At 42.2% G+C, this 23832-nt stretch overlaps 1 protein-coding gene across 9 annotated transcripts in view; it reads right to left on the bottom strand.

Moving 5' to 3' along the window:
* EHMT1 (euchromatic histone lysine methyltransferase 1) overlaps positions 1-23832 on the bottom strand; it is an 87677-nt gene that overhangs the window by 50465 nt on the left and 13380 nt on the right. For 6 of the 9 annotated variants that reach the window (XR_010068791.1, XM_063316403.1, XM_063316404.1 and 3 more), the window contains exon 2: positions 518-624. The exons of 2 other annotated variants lie outside the window; for them this stretch is intronic. Coding sequence is in view for 4 of the 7 variants with exons in the window: in XM_063316404.1 (XP_063172474.1) it covers positions 518-624 (107 nt within the window). In the remaining 3 variants the exon portion in view is untranslated. Of the gene's footprint in view, positions 1-517; positions 625-12299; positions 12352-23832 lie in introns of those variants that run through there. One more of the 9 variants, XM_063316401.1, reaches the window with a different exon arrangement.

The following is a 23832-nucleotide window of genomic DNA, read 5'->3' as shown; positions in this document are numbered from 1 at the left end:
GCAGAAAGGGACAGAAAGGTGATACAAGGTTGATCATTTCACCACACTCCGTGACCACAGCCAGTTGCTCCCAGGTACATGTTCAAATTTTGCAACCATTTATACCATCGTTTAAATCTGAAACAATAGTTCTTCCTCCTTCTTTGATCAACTCCATGATCAGCTCTTTGATTTTTCTTCCTACCACCTTTGATCTCCAATATCTGCAATCCATTTCCCATCAAAAGAAAAAAAAGGGGGGGGGGGAATCAAGACATAATAAGAACGGCTTTCAAGAGAGATCAAAGGTTTAATTGGCAAAAAAAATTTCTTAAAACTTCACATCCAAACACAAATGAGTCAAAACACTTCCTTGCTTAGCCTGATATGGAGAAAAATATTGTGATATTATTCAGAATTTCCTGGGAAGGAGGGTGGGGGAGGTAGCCACATTGGGAAGGGAGAAATCAAGAGTTTAAAACATTTTCCTAAGCATACTTACCTGAAAGTAAGTCTTAGGGAAATAAAAGGGACTTACTTCAATGTAAACATGCTTAGGCAAACTAGCATCCCACACTGCACAGGGTTTTCCCCCTCGAAAGCAGGAAGCTGTCCATTTTGAACACTTCTGGTCCCCTAGAAGATCTACAACAGCAACAAGAAGAAAACATGGTGAGCTTGTTCCAATTAAATGCAGATCCTTCAGACCCACGGCTGGCCAGAGAATGCACACATATGTGCTTCACTTCCCCAAAATTACCTTAAGAAATAAAAGTCCCTTCCCCATATGCGCGCACACACACACACACACACACACTCCAAATAATCAGAACCAGTTTTCTTCCTTTCTGTCCTAGGCCCAGCCCAGCTTTTAGAAGGAAGATGGAAGAAACCAATGCAACCGAGCGCCATCCACACAACGCAAGGATGAAATGAAATCGCACCCTCGTCCAACTCAAGAGCAAGGGGAGAGCCAGTGGGTTCAAAGGCCTGAGGAAGCAATGGGAGAGAAAAGAGAGAGAGAAGAAGGGACAGGCAGGAAGGGAAGAGAAAAACCCAGAGGGTGGAACTTCTACCAAGGGTTCTTCACAACTCAACGGGCCAAGATTCCCTCAAGGGCTGCAAGGCTGTGCAATCTCTTAGACAAAGCCTCCCAAGGCTTCGTTCCTGCTCTGTCATGGCGGGGGGAAAGGAGCCTGGCCTTTCTTTTCCATCCCAAAAATTGCTCTGAATTAGATCATCTCTTTCAAACCACCTCCCCCTACCGGCCGATTCTGAGCATGCTCAGCTCGCCGGGGCTCTGCCATTTCATAACTGCATTGTTTACAGGCACACACCGACCTGCCATCTTTTTTTGACAGGAAAATAGAAGCTGGTGTTTTCCACCTTGGGGTAGGGGGTAGGGCAGGGGGGGAAGGAGAGCCTCTACATTTAGGTCTCCCCGCCCCCCCCTCCCCAGGCCACCGACTCTCCTTGCAACGTCCGAAAGAGGGAAGAATGGCCAGTCTAGAAATGTTTAAAGGCAATGCAAAACAAAAGGAGGAAAAAGAGGAATGCCTGGGAGACCTGTGCTCCAGAAATCCCACTCTAGTAGAAACTGGAGCTAAGGAATTCCCCCTCTCCAACTTCCAGATGCCATATCCTTTTTGGAACTACTGCAAACACTGAATTCCTCCGATGCCTGCCACTGGAGCTGGAGAGGGGGGAGAATAAGAAAAAGAACCAGGAAGGTGCGATTTCCTTCTCAAAAATGGAGTCGCTGAAGCCCAGCATGCAGAGGTGCCCCCCGACTTCTTTCTTTATTCTGCCAGGAGCCAAAGAGGGGCCATCTCCAAATCTGGTGCAAGGGCACTCCAACAATATTCTGCATATCGTGACCCCCCATCTCTTTGGTCAAATCCTTTTCTTCCTGCCAGCGCTCCAGGCAAAACGGGCAGATTCCTTCAGCAGGGAAGGAAGAGGATGAAACTCTCTCTTACAATCAGCTTATCTGTTGTTTCCTTTTGTTTGTTTGTTTAGGAAACCAGAGAATTGTTTGCAAGAGGGGTGAACAAAAAAAAAAAAAACTCAAAGGGAGCTCATTCCCAGAGCATAAACAGGAGACACATCACCTTTTTTCCATCCAATCACACTAGCTTACATTTTGCAATTCACTCAGTGGTTTGGCACATGGAATTTGTTGCCCTTTTAATGAGTGTTTCAGGGCAATACATCAAGGACAACTAAATCCCTGGCTGTACAACTCACAGATGCCAGAAGAACACATCTATCTGTGGAAGCGGGTGGAGGGGAAGGAAGACAGGGGGCAAATTGAGAAGAAAGAGCCTCACATATTCTTAGCACAGTGCAACAGAAAGGTCCAGGTGACTCTGACATGCGAAGCTAGCTTTAAATCTTAATGCACAGCATCTCTGAAGGATCCAGGATCAGCTGGCTTCTGGAAGTGCTTACTAGATTTCAGTCTCCATAAAAACAGGAGGAGGAGGAGTTGTCCTTGAGAAGCCATGCATTAAGAATGACCAGGACTCTAGCATGTCATCCATGCCCCTGGCCACTCATGGCTGCTCCTCAGCATCTTCAGGTAGAATTGGCCACAATCCCTGTCTCAAACTTTTGGGAACCTCCTTCTATTCACTAAGCATACCTACTGCATGTCACTATGCCATAAGGAGTTGGGTGAGCATATTGTTTGAACTCAGCCACCCTGTTGCAAGCCACGGCTTAAAGCACAAAAAGATGTGCAATCGTAGCCAGATGTAACTTACCCATGGTTAGGCATTGCACAATGCACGAAGGCAGCCGGTATATATAATATGGAGTTAGGAGTCCGAGTGATCAAATTCCACAGAAGACAGTTTCCTGTTTTCAAACTAAGTTCAACCATTTATTCAGTCATTAGGACTATGTACTTGCTTCCCAGCCCCCAAGGCCAAGGACAATAACTCAGTGTCAATATGCAGATGTTTCAATCTCTAACATCTTGGGTAAGGGTTCAAAAGCTTTCCTATCTGATACCAGGACGATCCATTGCTGCAGGCCCAAGTAACACTGCCTACCTCACTTTCCTACTTTTTAAAAAAATATATTTTCTATCCTGCCTTTATTATTTTTATAAATAGCACAAGATGGCGAACATCCCTAATACTCCTTCCTCCTCCTATTTTCCCCTCAACAACAAGCCTGTGAGGTGGGTTGGGCTGAGAGAGGGGGAACTGGCCCAAGGTCACCCAGCCAGCTTTCGTGCCTAAGGCGGAACTAGAATTCTCATACCACTCCTGATTGGCTCTTGGGCTGAGAGAGAGGGACTGGCCCAAGGTCACCCAGCCGGCTTTCATGCCTAAGGTGGGACTAGAACTCACCTACCACACCTGATTGGCTCTTGGGCTGAGAGGGAGTGACTGGCCCAAGGTCACCCAGCCAGCTTTCATGCCTACGGCAGGACTAGAACTCATGGTCGTCTGGTTTCTAGCCCAGCACCTTAACCACTAGACCAAACTGGCTCTCTTCGCTGGATAACAGACCATCACTACCCCCAGGCTCAACACAAACGGATCAGAAATCCTCCCAGAAATACTTATCTCAGAACAAACCCAAATTCTACTTCAGCTTCACTGGCTTCGTTTTTTGAGTGGCTCAACCTGAAAGTCCAGAAGTTATATCAGCACAGGAATTCCAGCTGCATCTTGGCATCAGGAGGTCAGATGGAACAGCAGTGTTTCTCAACCTCCTCAACTTTTAAGATGTGTGGACTTCAACTCCCAGGATTGCTGGCTGGGGAATTCTGGGAGTTGAAGTCCACAGATCTTAAAAGCTGAGGAGGTTGAGAAACACTGTGGTAAAGACTTGGCTAAAAGGAAAATACAGGAACAACTTGTCCTGCTATGGACATCTTTGATTACAGAAGAAACCTAGAGATTCTTACGCTCTTTTAGACAATCTTGAAAGTATTGGTGAAAGTTTAGGAAGCCCATCAAGGACAGGCCCTACTGGACAGCCTAATTCTGAGCTGGAGCATCCAAGTCTTGCAGAAACTGGTCTGTTTGCTTGGAAAAAGAGGCATCTGCCTTAAACTGGAGTTACGACACACGTCTCGTGCAAAACTGTATTCTTTGAAGGACAACAGCTTCACAAGATCTCATCGTCAGCTCACCTGACCTTTCAACGTAGAGATGCCAAGGATGAGAAGTGAGACTTACTGTACCCAGAGCAAGGAGTTACCTCCATATCTTGGCAAACAGTAGCCATAAATCACTGGAAACAGCTACAGGCTAAAGGATTGAAACACAAAACCTTCAGAAGAAAAAAAAACGGAAGGAAGACAAGATATTTTGGTGCTCAAGGTGGAAGTTCACTTGATCTACTGCTTGTCAGGCCAGCCCTAGACACAACATAACTGACACAGTATGAAAATGGAAATGAGCCATCCAAACCTTTCTTTTTTTTCAGTTGGAAATTGCAAAAAAAAAAATTAAATGCCGTTGACATCTTGAGGCCAAAAGAGCACAAGGGTGTTTTAATTAAGATGAACAGCCTCAGTCCTATTTCCCGCAATTCCAACGTTTGAAGCATCCAATAGCTTTTTCCGCTGAAGTAAACAGGAATTCCTTCCCTCCCCACGCCCCCCTGCCTGATCCTGGGAGATTTTACCAAAGCTGGGAGTCGCAAAAGGAATATTGCCTCATTGCTGCAGCGACATCCTTCAGTATTCCTACCTTCAATTAAAAAATACATTCATCTTTAAACTACTCCTAGCTGCATGTGATTAGCTAAATAGGCATTTTCCTTCATTTTGTGTCTTTGTGTTGGGGGGGCAGAAGGACTCTGAATAGCTCATCATATTAACACGCCAGATTAGGAGCCACAGTCTTACCAGAGACAGTTTAGTCCCTTCAGTTTTATTGACTGCAAAAGCGATGTGCGAAGTTGTAAACCCTGTTTTCTATCATCATGGTTGGCTGGAAAGGAACAGCTTCATTCTGAACCTAGTCAGAATTATCAAATGTTCAGCAAGGTGAGAGAACCTTGCGTGATTTACAAGTCAGTCGCATCAAGAGTAAGTTGTCGGGTGCTTTTCAAATGTTTTGGATTTCATGTCCCATCAGCGGCCAAGGTTGATAGAAAACTTTCTTCTCTACATAGACATAGACATAGACGTATTACTTCTCTACATGAACTCTGTATTTTTGAATTTTATGCAACTTTTTGCTTGGTTTAAAACAAGATTAGAACTAAAGACTACAATATTTGTCACAATCCCTAGAGCATCTATTCAAAACTGAAATTTCTCATATGGTTTCTTTTCTTCTTTTTTTTTTTAGTCAACACTTTCATGTCAACTAAACAGGTCACTACCCTACAGATGGCATCTTTCATTCAAACTGATGCCTTCTGGCTAAGCACCAAATCTGCATTTTTTTAAAAAAAAAAATTGCTGCAAGCCACCTTATGCAGTGGAATAAACAAAATGCTGTGGTATAAATTCAATAACAAATAAAATTAATTCACACCAAGGCAACCTTGCACTATCCCAATATCCATAACTGATCCTCATTCATATTCTCTTTGTTTGTTTTACCTTAGGCAAGATTTTTAGACTCATTTCTAACCAGACAACTGAAAATCGCATCTAGAGGCCCCATCTCTCATCTTAGGTAGCTAAAACGTTCCAACTTCTGAAGACCATGGGCTTTATACTTTGTTTCAAGCAGAAAAACATTGGAAGTACAACTTTCAACAACAACAACAACAACGCCAACTCTCTTCAGCTGTTACCTAAATTTCTGGATAATCTGCTCATCCACAGTCCTCTTCCCCTAATATATATAGGAAATTAGGTGGGTGAGGCTCAGATGTCCAAAGGCAGAATAATTTTCAGCACGTGCTTCCTAAAACCGACACATTTTACTCACACCTTGGATGTGTGGATTATGTGTCTGCTGAACAAGAAAAGGACTCAGAGGAAAGAGTTGGGAAGCTCCAGCAATGCCTAACTTTTCCTCAAAGGAGTAGGAGCAACTTCTAACATTTGCCATCTGCATTCCTCTCTCCCTTCCTATGCCCTTTGGGTGTAGAGCAGCAGAAACTAAAGCAAAATGACTAGCAACTTTTCCAAGGATTTTCTCTCCAGCGCCTGGTAACCTTCTCCTGATGCAACAGCAGGCTGGAATGAACTAGCCTGCAATGGAAAAGGTGGGCAGCTGTGGCTGCAAATAATTATACCTGTGCACAGAGAAAGGGGATCCTTTTAAAGGGAGATGCACAGAGTTCTTGATCTTAGATCCTCATAAGCAGTCCTTCATTTCTGCTCATGTGATTAAAAACACACACACACAACTCCTACAAGTGAGCATGCTCAGTGGGAACCATTTTCACTACTCAGGCTGAAGCCATTTCAAAGAGAACCTGCAGACCTCACCAGCTTTGTTCAGACAACAGAGAAACATATGGGGACTGTGAACCATGCCGCATAAAAATTAAGATGGCTAAGTCTAAGTTCTGATGCCGATCCAAGCTTCAGAGGGGTCACTTGCCTCTAGAGAAGGTGGCAGCGTTTTGGAAGAAGCTTGGATTTAAAATCTGTGGTCTTCTGGCAGAGGCAGAATACAGAATATTTAAAAAGTGTATCATCTACATTTTATTGGACGAATGCAATTTCTTCTCCATTGCTTGTCTCCTTCTAGGGGGGTGCAGAGCAAGATGGCCACAGAGTGACGACATTTTTAGAGAGCTCTTAACTCTTCCGTTTTAGTTACTCTTTTATTTAGTTTTAAGATAGTTTATTTAGTGGTTTTATTTAATGTCAATTATTAATTGGTCTATTTCAACCAACCAGGCTAGAAGGAAATTCAACACAAATACACGTCTAAGTGACACACTGCCTACATTTCAATACAGCAAATGCTCACATCACGAAAACCTCCTCTTGTTGAACGAAGCATCCTTTTTATAACAGGTAGGAAGCTCCTAACAGAACAATTCTCTTTAGGTTGAAACTAAAAGAGCTGGACCGATAGGAAGGAAGGAAGGAAGGAAGGAAGGAAGGAAGGAAGGAAGGAAGGAAGGAAGGAAGGAAGGTTTTCCAGAAGCCAAATTTGCTGTGCTTCTCCTTGAATAATAATATGACCAGCTCAAGATCACAAGACATGCAAGCAGCTGCAAACCAGGTGATTATGGGATGATATGGGAAAAGGCACACGTTTTAAAAAACATGAAAACAGAAATATGCAGAGACACTTCCACCTGAAAGCCCCACTGTTAATTCCACTTTCCTTCATATGCAAGGAAGTTTGTTTTAAGTTCCCATCAGCGCTCCCGAAGCTACGTATCAAACCCTGTTAAATCTGGATATTCTAAAAACTCAGCGTGCCCATGGAAAAGAAGAACAAGACTGCATCAGCAAAAAGATCTTATTTTTTCTCCCCAAGCACTTAATCATTCCCTGGTGAACAACTAAAAGGCAAATTAAAAGGAATAAAAAAGAAAGAAAAAATGAGGGGGGGAAAGGCTTCAGTTTCAAGAAAATATCACAGCCGCTTTGCTAAATTTCTGATAAAACAACTTCAGGTTACGCTTAATTGACAGGGGGATTTTTCCAGCCTCCCTATCAGCCCCTAGAAATCGCAGAAGTCTTTTGTTTAAGCAACCAACAGCCAAGCAATCATAAGCTGTTTCAAGAGGAAGCCTAGGAAATTAGGACGGTGATACCCCACAGATTCCCAAAGGATGCATCTCAATCCTCACAAATGAAGCAACTGCAAAAGGTTAAGCGAACAAGATTGCAGAGCAGGTGGTGTTTCTGGCCTAGCAAAACCCAACCTTGCTTGGGGAAAAAAAGCCTCTCACGCTGTTCTAAACCTCTGGAGTTTAATGTGACGTCTCAAGGAAGGAAATCACCCTATGCTTTAAATTCACAGAGGAACTTTACGATGAGCAGAGCAAAGGGCACGTGGGAAGACAGTTCGCCTTACAGCCCAGTCTTACAGATGCTTTCTCCAAACCAAAGTCCCTTGATTTCAAAGCTCTATGCTACAATTTAAAGACTGTGCTACCCATAGGGGCTGAGAGGAACTAGAATACAAGGCAAGATGGTATGGAAAGAGAAATCAAGCCCTTGAAATGTAATTTACCAAGTTAGAACAGAGGACATTTGTTTCAAAGGAGCTTTGGAAATAGGAATCCATCAACCAGCCTCTGACCCTTCCATTCCACAATCACTCCCTGAAAGACACAGTTTGGGGGTACGCTGTTGAGGGAAGGGACGATCTTGCTCAATGCATGGCGGGATTCAGGTGTGATCTTTAGGAATGCTGTTATGCCGCACTTGTCAAGTTGAATTGTCATCTCTGCACAAGAGTGCTTTCACATCTGTTGCCTGGCAGACAGGACAAAGGCTGTTTGCAGCAGAAAAGCTTGTTTCCTTCCTGGTCGTGAGCAACAGGCAAACTTTCCGATTTTTACCCCTCTACTTGTTGAGGAAAAAAATAGGAGTGTCATAGGCTCAAACCCTGTATCTCAAAGCAGAGCCAGCAGGAAATTGCTATCATCGTTAACTATGGGGGGAAAAGACTAACATGTGAGGAGAGAAAACAGTTGGATGTGTTTTCACCATAAGCAGCTCGGCAACAGCAGGATCTATTTTTGCTAATTAACCCCTCCATAAAGAATAGAATGACGCTGGCTGCGTTCAGACATAACCCCTAACTGTTGTCTGGCGAAGGAACCTTGCTCTTGCAAAGCCTCACTTTCACCCTCTTCCTCTAGAGAGGCCCTGCATAAAACATTGAAAACTCTTGCCCCTAAAGTTTGTGGCTGCAACTCATACAGGATTAGCCTTAACTATGGGCAGGAACAGCTTTGCCGTGCTCTCCAGGCCTTGACTGAGGCTGATGGAATTGCACACACAGAAGACCTTCCCTGCCTTAAGAGTCTTGACTTGCCCAACCCGTCTACATTTTTTGGATCACAAGTCACATCCAATCTGGTGGTCAAGAACAAAAGCAGTTATCAGTCAACAGGGTAGGCTGATATAAAAGGAAAACATGTTTGGAGTAGACAAGGCTAAATCACAGGTCAATGAAGCAATGTATGAACCCTGCATGGATGAGTAAAATATATTCATTTACTTTACCTCTACCATGAAACTTCCTTCAAAATGATTTCCAACCTCACACCCACCCAATGTATTTAATTTCATTTATGTTTTCAAACTCAGCCATCAACAAGTGTGGAAAGAGCAGAGATTTACTGCTAGTCTCTTCTCTCTCTTAGGGCTATTTCTGTTTTTGCTTCAACAGACAAAAAGTAGGCGGCACCTTTCTGGAATTTGGCAAGGGAGTTTTTTTTTTCTTTCTAGAATGTGTTCTCCAAGAGGCCAGGCTGTTATTAAAACTCTTTTGTATGCCTAATTCTCTATAAATGGCATTTGAAATTCTTGGGGTGGTTTTTAAATCTTTTTTCCCATTCCCAGGAAGAACAAAACCTTCTTTTACCCCAAAAGGGGAAGGGGGCTTGTATTTCCATAAGGATGTTGCTTAATTACACATAACAGAGCTAATTTTAATTGCTTTGAGTATAAAAGGAGAATTGTACGCCCTATCGTGATTCTCATATCTCCAGCCATATAAGCTACCCCCCGCCTCTTGTGAAGACCGTGGGCTCTTGAAGGAAAAACAGTCTGAAGCTTTTCAGGTTAAACGCAGATGAAAAATACTACCCTTGTATCACTGCTCCATTCCAAGACACAACATTTATAGGTAAGACCAAAACTGATCCAATTTGCACCTACTCCCCCCACCCCCAGTCTTTTAAGAAGTGTAAATATTCAAAGGCAAAGAAAGAGAATATGGGCTTAATCCAAGACACAGTTAAACATGTTCATGTCCCATTTATTTCAACACTCTTCCGCAATATTGAAGGAGGTGCTGGGTGCTGCTTTAAAAATAAATGTCCATGCTTATCTCTTATAAGACTCTTGAAAACAATGTCCTGCCATTTAAGAGGCAAAATGCCAGTTGAGCATCTACACAAATCAGTCAAATACACCACTGCATTTCCAATTTGCTAGCTCCTCGGTTTTCAACAAACAACAGGCTCAACCCTCCATGAATGCCTAAATATGTCATTCCTTCTCAGCACCATCACGTTCAACTGCTTCACTTCTACAGTGGCAGCCGCGCCTGTATAAATAAATCTTTTGCCTGGGAAGAGGAGAAATTTGTCTGAATCATGCATCTGCTTTTACATTCAAGAACGTGCTTCAGGTGGGCTGGTTGAAATCAATCTTGCCGTTCAGCCACCGGGGTTTTATGCCTCTCTTCTCTAGCAAGAGTAGAAACAATTGGAGATTCTCTACAACCGAGACAGAGATCTGGCCATGTTAGTGGTGAACTTCACTCTGCCACTGAAGACAGACAAAATGGCTGCCACCATGCAGCTCGCTTTCTGCAGCTCCAGACCTTCTGCTCCTACTTCTCCAGCATCTCTCTTCCTCGCTTCCCCATCTTGGCTCTTCGTTTTGCAATATTTGCACTCTGGGAGCAAGGGATCCTGCTGGTTTTGCTCAACATGCTTTTATTCCCAACTGCCTCCATGATCATCAGCTGACACTTGGGTTTTAAAGGCAGATCTCGCCCAGAGACGTTTCCCACAGAAGAATCAGCAGATTAAGTAGCGAAGCAGATGCTCACAGATCTCTACAAAGAGACTCTTCGAATAACCAAGGGAGGGGAGGGCACTGTCCCACCTCACAGAAATGGAGCTGCTGAGGTTGTGAAGAAGTGGCAGCAGGTTAGCCAATCTGCCTTGCTGGGTTTTTTTTTAAGTGAAGATCAAAACAGCGTGATAAAAATTAAGCACCAAACCCCTCGCATTCTGTCCTCCTGAAGGCAACCCTAACTGAAAGTTGGGAGGCGGAAACTATTTTGAAGACAAAGCATCGAGCACACCGTTTGTTTCTTCTCCAGACATTCTGATCTCATGCGGGCGCTCCAGCTCTCATTAAACTCACTGATCTAAAACGATTACCGGCTTCTCTCCATGACCAGACTCTTCATCTCTCTGGATCTGTATGTAAACTCACACAGAAATGTTGGTGCTCCACAGCCTGGGCTAACAGGATTTTAAGTAGCTGGAATTGCCAAATTTCCCACACACATTTCTTAACATTGACGAAAGAAGCGAAAGTTAGCTGAGCGAAGTTCACACTCACACACACACACACACACACACCTTCCTGACAGTTGCTCTATTTCAGAAATGATTCCTGCTGGTGCATTTCTGGACCATGAGAAGTACCATCACCTTGCCAGAAACTATGATCTGCAAGATTTATGTTCAAGACAAAAGGAATTCTCACTTGGTGGATGCTGTCTATAGACAGAGACTTTCTTCCTACTGAGTCTTCAAATTTTGATCAATATTTGCATCTCAGGTTTACTTGATCTCTCCATGGGCCACATGATCAACAAATGCAGAGCGCACAACAAAACCAACATACAACCTGACAACCAACGGTCGGGAAAATTTTAGGTGCAAAAATGCTTGGATTCCCCAGAAGAGACCTGTTTGTTAAAAAGCTACAGTAGGATTGCTCCAACCCCTGCCAATCTAAAACACCAAACCAGCATTAATCCCGCAACCACGGTGCAGCAATGGGCATTTTCTTCTCACGCTTCTGTCCCAACGTTCTCCAGTCCAAAATCTCTTTACACCAAGCCTATAGATGTTAAGGTGCTGTTTTCTTTTCAGATGACCTCTCAATCACAGCAAACGCCAAGACAAAACATAGCCATTTCACTGCCCCCAATCGCTGCATTTCTGGAACAGATTTATTTTTCCCACTTTGCATGGCCTGATGTTCTCAGGCAGACAAACAAAAAGGTATCCCATAAATAAACCAAAAGGAGGAAAGGGGGGGGGGAAAGTTACATGGGCACTGCATACGGCAATCCTCTTCTTCACAGCCAGCAGGTTTGGTGTGAAACTGAGATTAAGTTCTTGCACTATGGGGCACAAACCAATGTGAGAAGAGAAGTACAATTCAAAGCACAGCCCAAGCATCAAAACCTCCCCCTTTGCTCGTGAATCCCTGTGCCAAAATTTCTGGACGTGGCCTGATCGATACAGGTTTACAGGTCAGCAAAAGATCCTTGTTTCCAAGTCCTAGACATACACAGGAAGATTTCTGAAGCCATCTCATGTCAAATGTTCTCTTTGCTCCTTGCAAAACCGATTCCAGCATTTCCAGAAACCTTTAGCCCCGGGGGCAGATCCCTTCCTGAAGCCCGCAACCCATAAAGAAGGGAACGGCCAGATCACCCTACCTCTGGTTCTGTCTGGAGGGAAACCACAAACCTCCGTCCAGGCCTCTAACTCCTTCATTCACAATTCCATCTCCCTCTATGGGTGCAGTTTGCTAACTGGAGCATGCTCACTGCAGGCTGATCTCCAGCCATTTCAGAGCTTTAATGAAACGTAAGCATAAGGAAGTGTCATTAGCTAAAAGAGCAGGATTCCCTGGGATTCAGCCCACCTCTCCTCTGGCATCGTAGCCCATCAAGGAGAGACGTCCTGCGCCGGGCAGAGCCCACCTTTTGCCCGGCAAGGAAAAGTTTGCACCAGGGCCGACCTAAAATGAAAAAAAAAAAGGAAGGAAGGAAGGAAGGAAAAAAGAAAGTGCCAATGAAGTTGAGTCGGAATAGACATAGCTTCAGAAGCGTTCCCACGCCGGGCCTTTTCCAAGACTCACGTTTCCTCAGATGGCATTAACCAAATGTGCCAATGATATTTAAAGACCCAGATGCCATAGGTTTTCCTGGGTCACAGGAGTCTAAACATGGAATCATTCACACCGCCCGGGAAAACAAACAAAACATTCCAACTCAATGGATGGTTCTGCAGAGCAGGAACAGAAAGCCTGTCATATATCCTTGCAAGAAGCAGGAAATATTTTATATATATAAATATATATAAGAGCGAGCGAGAGAAACACACAAACATTTATGTTTCATTTGGCTGACAAACGTCATTGCCAGCGGAGGGATTCTCTAATACATTAATTCTTCGTTTTTAATTTGTTTTCTTCAGGTTCCTGAAGTAAACTCAAGGAATTTCCATGAGGACAAGAAGATAAGCCTACCTCCAAAATTAATTCCTCATGATAAAATGGTGGTCAGTTTTCCAGGTCTAGTATATTTTGATTCAACAGGAACAAAAACGGAGCCCTGCATGATGGATTAAATCCGCAAAATCCTGTCCTAGCTTCGGATCTCTATTTTAGAATTTCCTTTGGCTTTGCAAAGTTCTCTAGGCATTTAAGTTTATCCAGAAAACATTGGGGGGGGGGGTGTTTCCTATATACTGCTTCCATGTGTTTAGTTCCATGATAGCCCCTTTTATTAGGCATCAGCACATTTAAATTTGGAAAACCCATCATCCACATATAAACCAAGATGAAGTTTTTCTGAAAGTGGCTCACCCTCTCCCAATCTTAGTTAAGGCTTGGTTAGTTAGTTAATAAATTAAGAAAGCTTTTATGGGAAAGACAAACCCCTTTATTTGCTTTATCTAAATTAGAGTTATAAAATAATGATGGAAGTTTTCAATTTTCTTGACTTTCAGCTTTATCACAGGTCATCAAACTGATTAAATCCCAAAAAAACATTTTGGGCATAGCTAGAGAATTATTACATCCAGCCTTCCATATCATGGCAGGGATTGTCTTTTAGCAACAATTCCAACATTAAAAGTTGCAAAGCATATTAGGAAGGTATTAGGAGAGAAATACAATTGTGATGCTTATACACATGGTAAACTTTAGAATAATCCCAGTTTGAAAATAAGAGGTAATTGGAGGGGGGGTATGGACCAACTTTATACTTCAGATAGCAGACTGCCAATCAAGATTTTAAACCATTTAAGTTTTTTGCAAAAGGACTTTGGATTGTCCAAACCTGCAGAATGTCAGTACATGCAATCAGAGAACTTTTGATTTCACAAATTGGTTGATTCTAAAACTCATGAATTATTATCAAATATTCAAATATGTTTTGAATGGCTCTAAATCTATAATATATGATAGAGAACTTTGTTAAGGTGGGCATCAATTCTTGGCAAAAACTCTGGAATAAAAAGTTGGAATACCCCATTTTAACAAAGCAATGGTTAAGAGTCCTAAAAAGAATATTAAGAATGTTTCTTATGACGAAACAAATTCAAGAAAATATTTTTTTTCCTGTTTACTGGAGGATGTTTTATAAGGGTTGATTGCCAACTTCATTGTGCTGGAAGTGTAAAAAGATAAAGAGGACACTTATGCATGTGCCAAGAGCTTTTCTCCCTATTGCTCCTTTGTGGTTTAGTATCAATAAGTTATTAATATGGTTTTGGGAACAGTAATACAATTTAAAGAAGGGAACGTGATTTTGGGTTATGTACCAAAGATCTGGAATTCAACAATACATAAAGAACTACGGATTTACCAATCAGAGGAACGTAGTAAAAAATATTACTCCTTTAGAACGCAAAGAGAGTGCCACGCCAGATTTACAGTCCTGACGACATACATCCCCTCTTTGCTGGCTCTATAATGACATAATGGAAAGACTGATCAATATTTTTCCATGTGGTCAAGGTTTAACTCTGCGTTTAAAAACAGAGTTTGTTAATATATTGTTCGGCCTCTTTTTTTTCCCCTTCCAGTTTGCTTGGTTTCCAATTTTCCATTTTTTTCTCCTCTTTTCTTGCTATATGCTAACGCAATAAAAATATTTTTTTTTAAAAAAGATCATATCAAGTTGCAGACTGCTGGGTTCAGGATCTTGCCAAGCATTTAATCACACATCGCCAAGGGTAGCCCATAATGTTTGAAGAGTGTGTTGGTGCGCACTTTTATATCTCCAGAAGAGATTTAGCCAGCCTAGTGACAATTCTAAGGGCCTCAGACACAATCATTGGGCGCGAGGCACGATGTTTTCTGGAATATTTCTACAACCAACTACAAGACTGGGCATGAACCAACTGCTGGGCCACAGATATGGTTTCCTAGTCAATATTTTCCACAAACCCAGATAATCCTTGAAGCAAAGATCATTCCTTCTGCATACTTGCTTCCCCCCTCCCCATTTCAAATCCCAACAGTTACACTGTTCAGACCATCTATGAGGATGGCACAGCTATTTATTTGATATGCATCTATCTCAAATGTTTCCATCTTGTCTCCTTGGAAACCAAATTATTATTTTATTTAAAAAGATCACATGAGCAGAATGTCAAGAAGCAAATGCTATGGAATGAACATTGGCACCAGCGCGGTGAGGTTCCAGTATGGGGTTGTTATTATTAAATTATATAAATAAAAGAAGCAACACAAATGTCTGAGAACACCGTTTTCAAAACGCACGGCCCAAGCAAAAATAATTTACTTTGGCTGTCTTCAGAGAGGGTCACATTCCTGTGCCTCATGTAGGGAAATCAGCAAATTCAGTCAGAACCATATAAAGGCATCATACGTCACACATTAATGTGCTTCTTTGAGAAACATTTGCCAAAACTACAGGTGAAAAATGAACATGCCCAAGGGTATCTCAAAAGCAAAAGTGGGTTGCTTTCTTCAGGAAAGGTCATTCACTGGGGTATGACTTCTCTCTGGAGGAACTCAACGGAAGCTGAAAATAATACATTCTCCTGGTGACAAAGAAAATCTGTGATAGCATAGCTATGGCTGAGGATTCTGGAAGCTGAAGTCCACACATCTGGAAGTCACCCCATGGGGAAGACCTGGTCTAGAGGCTATTGGACTACAACTCTCAAGATCACTTGTGACTGGCCCTGCTGGAATGGTAGTCCAAAATCAAGACCCCTACTTCTGGTTCAAACATCCACCTCACAGAACATGTTTAAAGAGGACGTTCAACGGCGTGGTCGTGCTAAATAAGGGATTCAAGCAGGAGAAGTGTTTCTGATCAGTAGCTGCTTTCATTCAGGGGCCTCCAATGGCATACTAGCTGATTTAGTGATCAAGAATCTGCAGGAAATTATTCCTCCTGGAACCATCCAAATGCTCATTTAATCTAGCATCTAATTTCCAACAATGACCAGCCAGAGGTTTTCAGGGAGGCTATCCCCAGAGTTCCACCCCAACAGCTGTTCAGTGGCATCTAACTATGAAGGTTCCATTTACACATCATGCTGGAGACAATGAATACGCTTGTTCCTAGAAAATAATTCAGGGCACAGGCCACCGAGTTCTGCATTCAGCATGTGCCCAGTCGTTAAAACAAGCACCAATCTCAGTGCAGATTCTTGGAGAACTCACTTCTTACCTTCCTGCAGCACGAAAACTATTGACTTGTGCCAAACCTGGTCTTCCTTTCCTTTAACCAATTACAGATCTATAACATTATCCATCCTATCTGAAGATCATTACATTTACTCAGAACACCCTGGTGACTCAATGTTCTTCCAAGCTTGTCAAATGTTCAGCAATGTGGTGTCCACCAAATCTCTGACATTTTCAAAGAACTCTACAACATTTACAAAAAGAGGCTTGTCCTTGCTGAAGCCATGCTGATTCTTCTTCAGCGATACTTGTTCTTCTGCGTACTTCATTTTTTTTTTATCATTAAGCATGTTTCTACCAGTTCTGAAGTTAACTCTCCTGGATTGCAAATAAAAACTTTTTCTTTTTCTTTTCTTGCAGGGGTTGTTTTTCAGCACAGCGGCTGATCTAAGGGACAAGTTTTATATTTTAATTAGGACATCAACAGTTGCAGATTTAAGCAAAAACGCACTGCTGCTTTTTCTTCGGCAACGATGCAGTCCCAAAAGCAAAGGGAAAGTGATTTACACGGGAATTAGTATGCCACAAGCATAAATCACCTACATGCAAACAGTGTAAACGTGGTTTGTTTAAAACCTACATTGTTTTTTATCCATTTGCTCTGCTGTGTTTGAGTAGGATACACATTTTTTTTTTACTAAAAGAAGCTATTTTTCCCAACAAATGAAGAAATACCTTTAAATAGCCATACACCTCAGCCAGAGAGATACCATGAAATAAACAGAAGTGGCATATTCAAAGATGGGACATGTCACACAATAACAACCTAGAAATACAGGTTTTACATCATAGCAGTAACTACTTTAAAAATGTAGTTACGACTCCATCTTTCTTTCAGTAAAATAGAATATGACACTCTGCAAAATAAAACAGAGCACTTGAAGCGTCTAGGCTACTCCAAAGAGTTTTAAATTGTGAAATTGTTTGCAACCTATTGAATGAGATCCTATTTTGGTTGGCCCGAACAGACTGAGGGAGAACAGAATGGAGCAGATTTGGATCTGCTGGTAAGTGGGCATTTCTAACGCCTAATTGTTTAATGCCAGCTCAACTGGAGCTCTCTTCTTTTCCCCAAATAACTGAAGAATTATTGGGACAATCAGAAATAGTTATTTGCCCAGAAGGATGATAAGCTCAGTTCCATGTTGATACTCAAAACAAATTCCAAAGTTCACAAGTCTTTCATTCTAAATACCTCGGCTCTGGCATCAGGTTTTGAGTCAGCAATCTCAGGATTTGAGTAATAGAGGGGAAAAAAATCCACATTCTCTTTAGAGAATCTAGGCCATCACTTTCTTTCTGGACAGCCAAGAGAGTCTCTTTGCGGTCTATGAATGTGACTACGGAACTTCGGCCAAGTACTGCGGCTGTTATGAAACGGAGCTGTTTGCAACCTATAGTTCCGTATGAAATCCAGAAATGGTTCACATTTTTATTCAAGTTGAAGATTACATAATGTTACTGCAGAACACGGTGGAACTAAGCTAAATGCACAGTGCTAGACCACCATCACAGGAGCCCCTCCACCTCACCAGCACACATGCTTTTCAGGAGAAGACTGCATAGTGACATGTGCTGTTCCCCTATGACCTTCCTGTTAGCAAGGCAAGGCTAAAAATGAAGAGTTTGCTCTTCTTGCTAACCTGCGAACAGGGACCCTCCTGAAACAGCTATCTTAGAGACATGTGCTAAAGGCCACCACTCCGCAGACCTCTGCACCAAAGTGTTGGCTTTTCTCCATAAAAATAGGGAGACTCCCACGTGCGTGCACAAAGCTGAGAGCTCAACCAGGCCCATCATGAAAAGTGGGGAAAGTGTTGACATCCCTTGGGATGCTGGTGGAAAGTCCGCAAGATGATCTACTGGAGGTCAGTCAACCCAGAGCTCCTTTTATGGAGGGAAGGCTCTGAAAGGCGGGTTGAAAACGAAAGAGCCGTTTGTTGGGAGCAAACCTTGGGTACGCTTTTCACAACACTCAAGTGAATTAAAGACTTGTGACATTCTTCTTAAAAAACACCTCGCGTCATCGTGTAATTATACCCATCCCATTCCAAATAAGAAAAAGTTCCAAGTTTTGGTAATGTTAACCCTGAGCATCTCTAACTCATAACAAGAGAAGGGTGTGTACTCAAAATTGTATGTTCTTCCTCTGTTTACTGTTACCTCCATTACCCCTTTCCTCTATCCATCCCCTTCCTCCATCTCACAATTAACCCCTTAACCCATCTCTCGGGTCATTGGGAGAGACGGAAAAGCAGTGCTACCAAAAGCGTTTATCTGAATGTATACTTTGCATGAACTATTAAGAAAAACAGCTTTAAATAAATGTAGGAAGCAGCTGAAGGAGTGGTCTGGGAAGGACCCAGATTCAAATCCACATTTAGTCAACAGCTCAGACATTACACTAAACCATCATGTCATTAGTTTGGTGCAGGCTTAGTATATTGAGAAAGCCAGCCCCTTTGGCCTGTAAGACATTATTTATGGGTTAGCCTGTGTGAGCTCAGCCAACGATAGCTTATTTAAATAGTCCAACTTATTATCTATGATGAAAAAAATCAGAGGGGGTTACGTACAACCCCATAAGCTTTTGACCGAAGGCTAGCATCTAGGTTCAATCAATCAATCAAGCTGCTCTCTAATGATCCAGTCGGTCCCATTTCTTCTCCACTGATTTGACTGAACCACACAAAAAACAAGAGATGGTGTCTACCCAAGAAAACAAACCACAAACAATGACATTGCTTTGGAACATGATGGCTCTGAACTATTTTTAGGTCAACCATGTGCATCAGAGGATCCCTTTACATCATCAAATCACCCAGGAAGACAAAATCCACCTCTTGTCCTCTAAGTAAAAAAATGTTGTGTTACAAACTGCCTTGACTCCCAAAAGATGACCCATGAGTTACTGTGATTTTAGGAACTAGGATTCCTTTCTCTGAGATGCAGAAAGCATACCTTTCTGACAAATACGGAATAAGGAGCTCAACGTATCTGTCTTTTCCCCCAGGCAACTTCAGATATAAAGACGCTGATTCAATTAGGAGAAAGGTTGAAGAAGAGGAAGAAAAGCTTCAGTCTCCTTGGTGCATTGCTGGAGATTCCAAGCTTCCTACACATTTCACAAGATAATAAACACCACCACCCCCCAAAAAACCCCACTCAATTTCAAGCATCCAGAGGGCAAGGATGCTACTTGCAAGTCAGGGGGAATGATTCTGCTCTTTGAAGGTGGGAAAAAATTCTGGCCCAATCTAGGTCCAGGCCATGATTTCAACAGACACATAAAACCAACTCCCCTCTCCATGCCAGAGTTTTCCAGGAGGGGAAGAGGTAGCAAGATTAAAATAAATACTCAGCAGACACATGCCAAATAGGCAGGAGATTCAAACTATATGGTGCTGAGCACTAGCACCCAGGACTAAAACAAGATTAGATACAGACATGGAAGAAATTCATCCAAGACAATAAAATCCAGACCATATGAACTCTTCAAATGCAGTTCCTGCTTCTTGCATTATTCAGTTTCAACCCTATCAAAATAAAGCTAATCTAAGAAGCTAGGCAACTCTGCTCCCAAAGCATTCAAGGCTGGCATCATTATTTGGGGGGGGGGGAATATAGGCTTGCAAATCTTTGGTCTTCCCCTGTAAAATGAGGTTGGATTCAATGATTTGAGTCCATTTCCTCTGGAAGCATCCAAGAGTAAAATAAACAGACGTATCAACCAGGTTCTTCTCTTTCAGGGAACATAATGTTACACCACACTCCAGTTTGGTGCAGGGATTAAAGGCGCTGGATTAGAAGCTGGGAGGCCATAAGTGTTAGTCTTGCTTTAGGTGCCAAAGCCAGCTGGATTACTTTGGGCCAGTCCCTCTCTCTTCGCGTAAGAGCCAATGTGGTATAGTGGTGAAGATGGTGGACTAGTGGCAGGGAGAGCCATGTTCCAGTCCCCGCTCAGCAACAGAAGCTCCTAAGTGACAGCAGGCCAGTCACTTTCTATGAGTCCTAGGAAGAAGGCACTGGCAAGTCAAAAACGTTCCCAGGAAAACCACATGGTTTCTTGCAATCAGTAGCAGCCAGGGTTGACTCAATTACCATAACAACCATGTTTTGCTAAGGGCAAAAGGGGTAAGGGACAGGAAGCCTAGAAAATTAAAGGCACAAGGTAAGGTAAAGGAAAATATACCTAAATCTAGTTAATATCAACACCATTAGCTATACTTCTCCCTACATTTCTATTTTTGCTTTTATCGCATCCATACACAGCCTCATACATTTTGTTCTTCAAGCTTCTGACTCGCTCTTTCTGAGGAGCTCATGAACTCCACCCAACCATGTATCTATTGTTCTTCCCCTTCCTCTCAACCCACTTTTCCTTCATATAGCTGGTTTGTGATTCCCTCTGGGATCCCACTTCCCATTTCTGCATTTAACCTACATTCGTTCCACAACCATACCCGCTTGACCCTTGTTTTACCCACACATTTCCAACATTTCTCCTGATCCACCCAACTCTCACTTCCAAAAACACACTCTTAAACACCACCATTTTCGCCTCTCTCAGTGAGCAATAAGGTTGAGAGATGGGTAGGAACCCATTGCCCATCTCTCAACATTTGCTCATCAGCATTTCTCCATCCATTTTCTGACCTTCAGTAAACATTCTACCAGGCATACAAATTCATCTACTTCCTCTTGTTTTTCATGAGAAGTGCGAACTTCAGCCCGCTTGTCCACCTAATTTCTGCTCCCCTAAGAGGATCACTTATAACCTCTTTCTGCTGGACTCTCTGTTAGTTGAACACAGAACTTTTCTGCATACAAATCACATCCTTTTTCATCAACCGCATTCCCTCCCACCCTTGTTTCCAGTTGCAGAATCTTGTGATTTGGATTTTATGGGTTTAGGATTTAGAACTAGGTTTAGACTCGTTGTGCAAAAAAATCTTGCTTTAGGCAAAGAGTTGGATCACATTTATTCCTGTGGTACGTCATATGCTAGGTGTTCGTTCATTGGGTTCGCCCAAGGATAGGCTTTAAGAGGGCTGTGTGGTGCTTTGGTCTGAAAGGGGAAAAGTCCTTTGGAACACCAGAGTTCACAAATGCAACACCAGTCTGATAGTACTCATTAAAGCACCTATGTCTTTTCCTGGAATCAAGCGGCTGCCTACTGCAACACAATCCTGGAAAAAGATGAATTTGGTGGTAGACCAAGTGCTACATTTGTACTCTTGCATGCCATGAAGTATCCTTTTCCTTCTAAATCCAAAGCACTGTATGGGGTCCCTCTGCTTGGTTGGTGGGACCTCTGCACGCGATACGCAAAAAGAGCTGAACTCAAGGAGCTTTGTGAAAATAAAAAGGCACAGCTGTTCCATTCTTCCAGGGCTAATACTTTGATCTGTTAGCATGCAAGACCACCGCAGGTGCATTTCTGAAATTGCCTTTGATTTGATTTGGCTGTCACAGAGAAAAAAAAATAAAATTGAAGAAGCAGCCTTCCAATGGCAGTGGTGCACAATGATTATACATACAATGCTAAAATAGCATCGATTTTAAATCAATTGTGAATTCCCAGATGGGCTGCTAAGTTGTTCTATGGCAAATCTCCCCTACAATGACGGTGTGGGACACAGGTTTGTTGCCTTCAGTCAACACATACACATCTGATGGATATGACAGGATTTGTAGACCAAGTCTATCTGGAAAGGCCCACTTAAGAGAAGGGTGCTCTCTAGCCCAGTGTTGCTCAACCTTGGCAGCTTTAAGACATGTGGACTTCAACCCCCAGAATTCCCCAGCCAGCATGCTGAGTTGAAGTCCACATATCTTAAGCTTGCCAAGGTTGAGAAATACCGCTCTAGCCAGTCACCTTCAACGCTTGTTCAACACAAGAGTCAAGGGATATCGCCCTTTATAAATGCAATATATAAATTTTTAAAAAAATCAAACTTCTTACATTTAAAATAAAAACTGGACACAGATGGAACACTTCTACAAATGGTGGGATGGGAGAATATGCCACACTTAAGATGACCCTTATTTTTAAGCCATTCCAGGTGCAGCTAAAACACACCGTCTACAACTTGGTAGCACACCAAAGTGGACTGTTTGTTGTGTTCCTAAAAATGTGAAAATATAAATGCCTGAGTAACTGTTCGGTTTTTGACACTTCAAGAAATAAGGAGGGCATTGTAGTAACAAAAATCAGGTTTATTATTTACCTAAGAAGCAATATCCCTTCTGTAATCAAATCAGAAATATGTATTATGTTTCTAAGTCAACTTGAAACATTTATCTAATTCAAACCAGGTCTCCACAGAGTCCCCCTTTTTTCCAGTTTGCATGCCATCAAAGCAGAAATTCTGTAATTAACTACAGTTTCCATTTTCATCCAGACCAGCAGACTGTGATTATCAGCAAATCAGGAAACCAACATGAAACCAATATGCATTTAATGTTTTAGAAGCAGTTTGCTGGCCCACCCGTAACACTGGTTATATCAATAGGTATTGTCCAACTAAAACAACTATACTTTTTAAATTAATAACTGTACAAAATATTATTCTATACACTATATTGTACATAAAACATTTTGTATTTGAGTTGGAAAATCAACACTGCATAGACATGATTAGGCATGGCACATATTTTAATTTTCTCCCCCGTTTCGTTTTTTGGAGAAGAAATCAATTTCAGCTCATGGATTAAAAATTACTAGAATGCTACATCTCTCAAAAAAATATCTGATAGTCTCTCCTACTGATAACCTTATATGGTGAACAGAAGCCATTTTTGAAATACCTTTAAAGCATTTTTCTTATGACTATTTAAAAGAGAACTAAAACTGATATAGAGGACCTTTTCTCCTAACTTTCCACAAACTTCCCGTTTTCCAGGAAATAACTGGGGAAAAAAGGATTGTTAAAAAAAAAACCAGAAAGCTGTTTTTCTGTTTTCCTGCAATCCCTTTGGTCTGTCTTCTACCCCACCCAATTTTCACATCCCTAACTCTCCAATTCTGGAGGAGAAAAAAAAAACTGAAGACACAGATTGAAGACCCAAAGACACTGACCACCCCCTCTCTTTTTATATTATTTTCCACATCTTCTACAGTGACCCCATAGGTTTGCTGCATAATTCCTGCATTAAAAAGGAAAGGTTGCAACCATTTCATGGAAGGGAAGGGAGAAAGATGGTGGAAGAAGATCAGAAAGCCCTCACTGCAACCACAGAATGTGCTCATTCAGAGCTCAGTCGGCACAGCATTTTTAGCATTTCGAACTGAACATGCAAAGATGGATTGCTTCGTTCGGGGTGAATCCAAGCTGCCCTTCAGCTCTGGCCTCCAGAAGAATAGATAAAAGGATCGAACAGACACACAAACACACACACACACACACACACACAGAGCTCTGCTATTTTGGTTGATCCAGTCATTCCTCCCCAACTTGTCTTCTAGAAAAAGCACTTGGGATGGGAGCTGCAGCTGTAAGAAATGTTGTAAAGAA

Source organism: Candoia aspera, chromosome 16, assembly GCF_035149785.1.
Source record: "Candoia aspera isolate rCanAsp1 chromosome 16, rCanAsp1.hap2, whole genome shotgun sequence".
Lineage (NCBI taxonomy): Eukaryota > Metazoa > Chordata > Lepidosauria > Squamata > Boidae > Candoia > Candoia aspera.
This window is presented reverse-complemented; position numbering and strand designations above follow the sequence as displayed.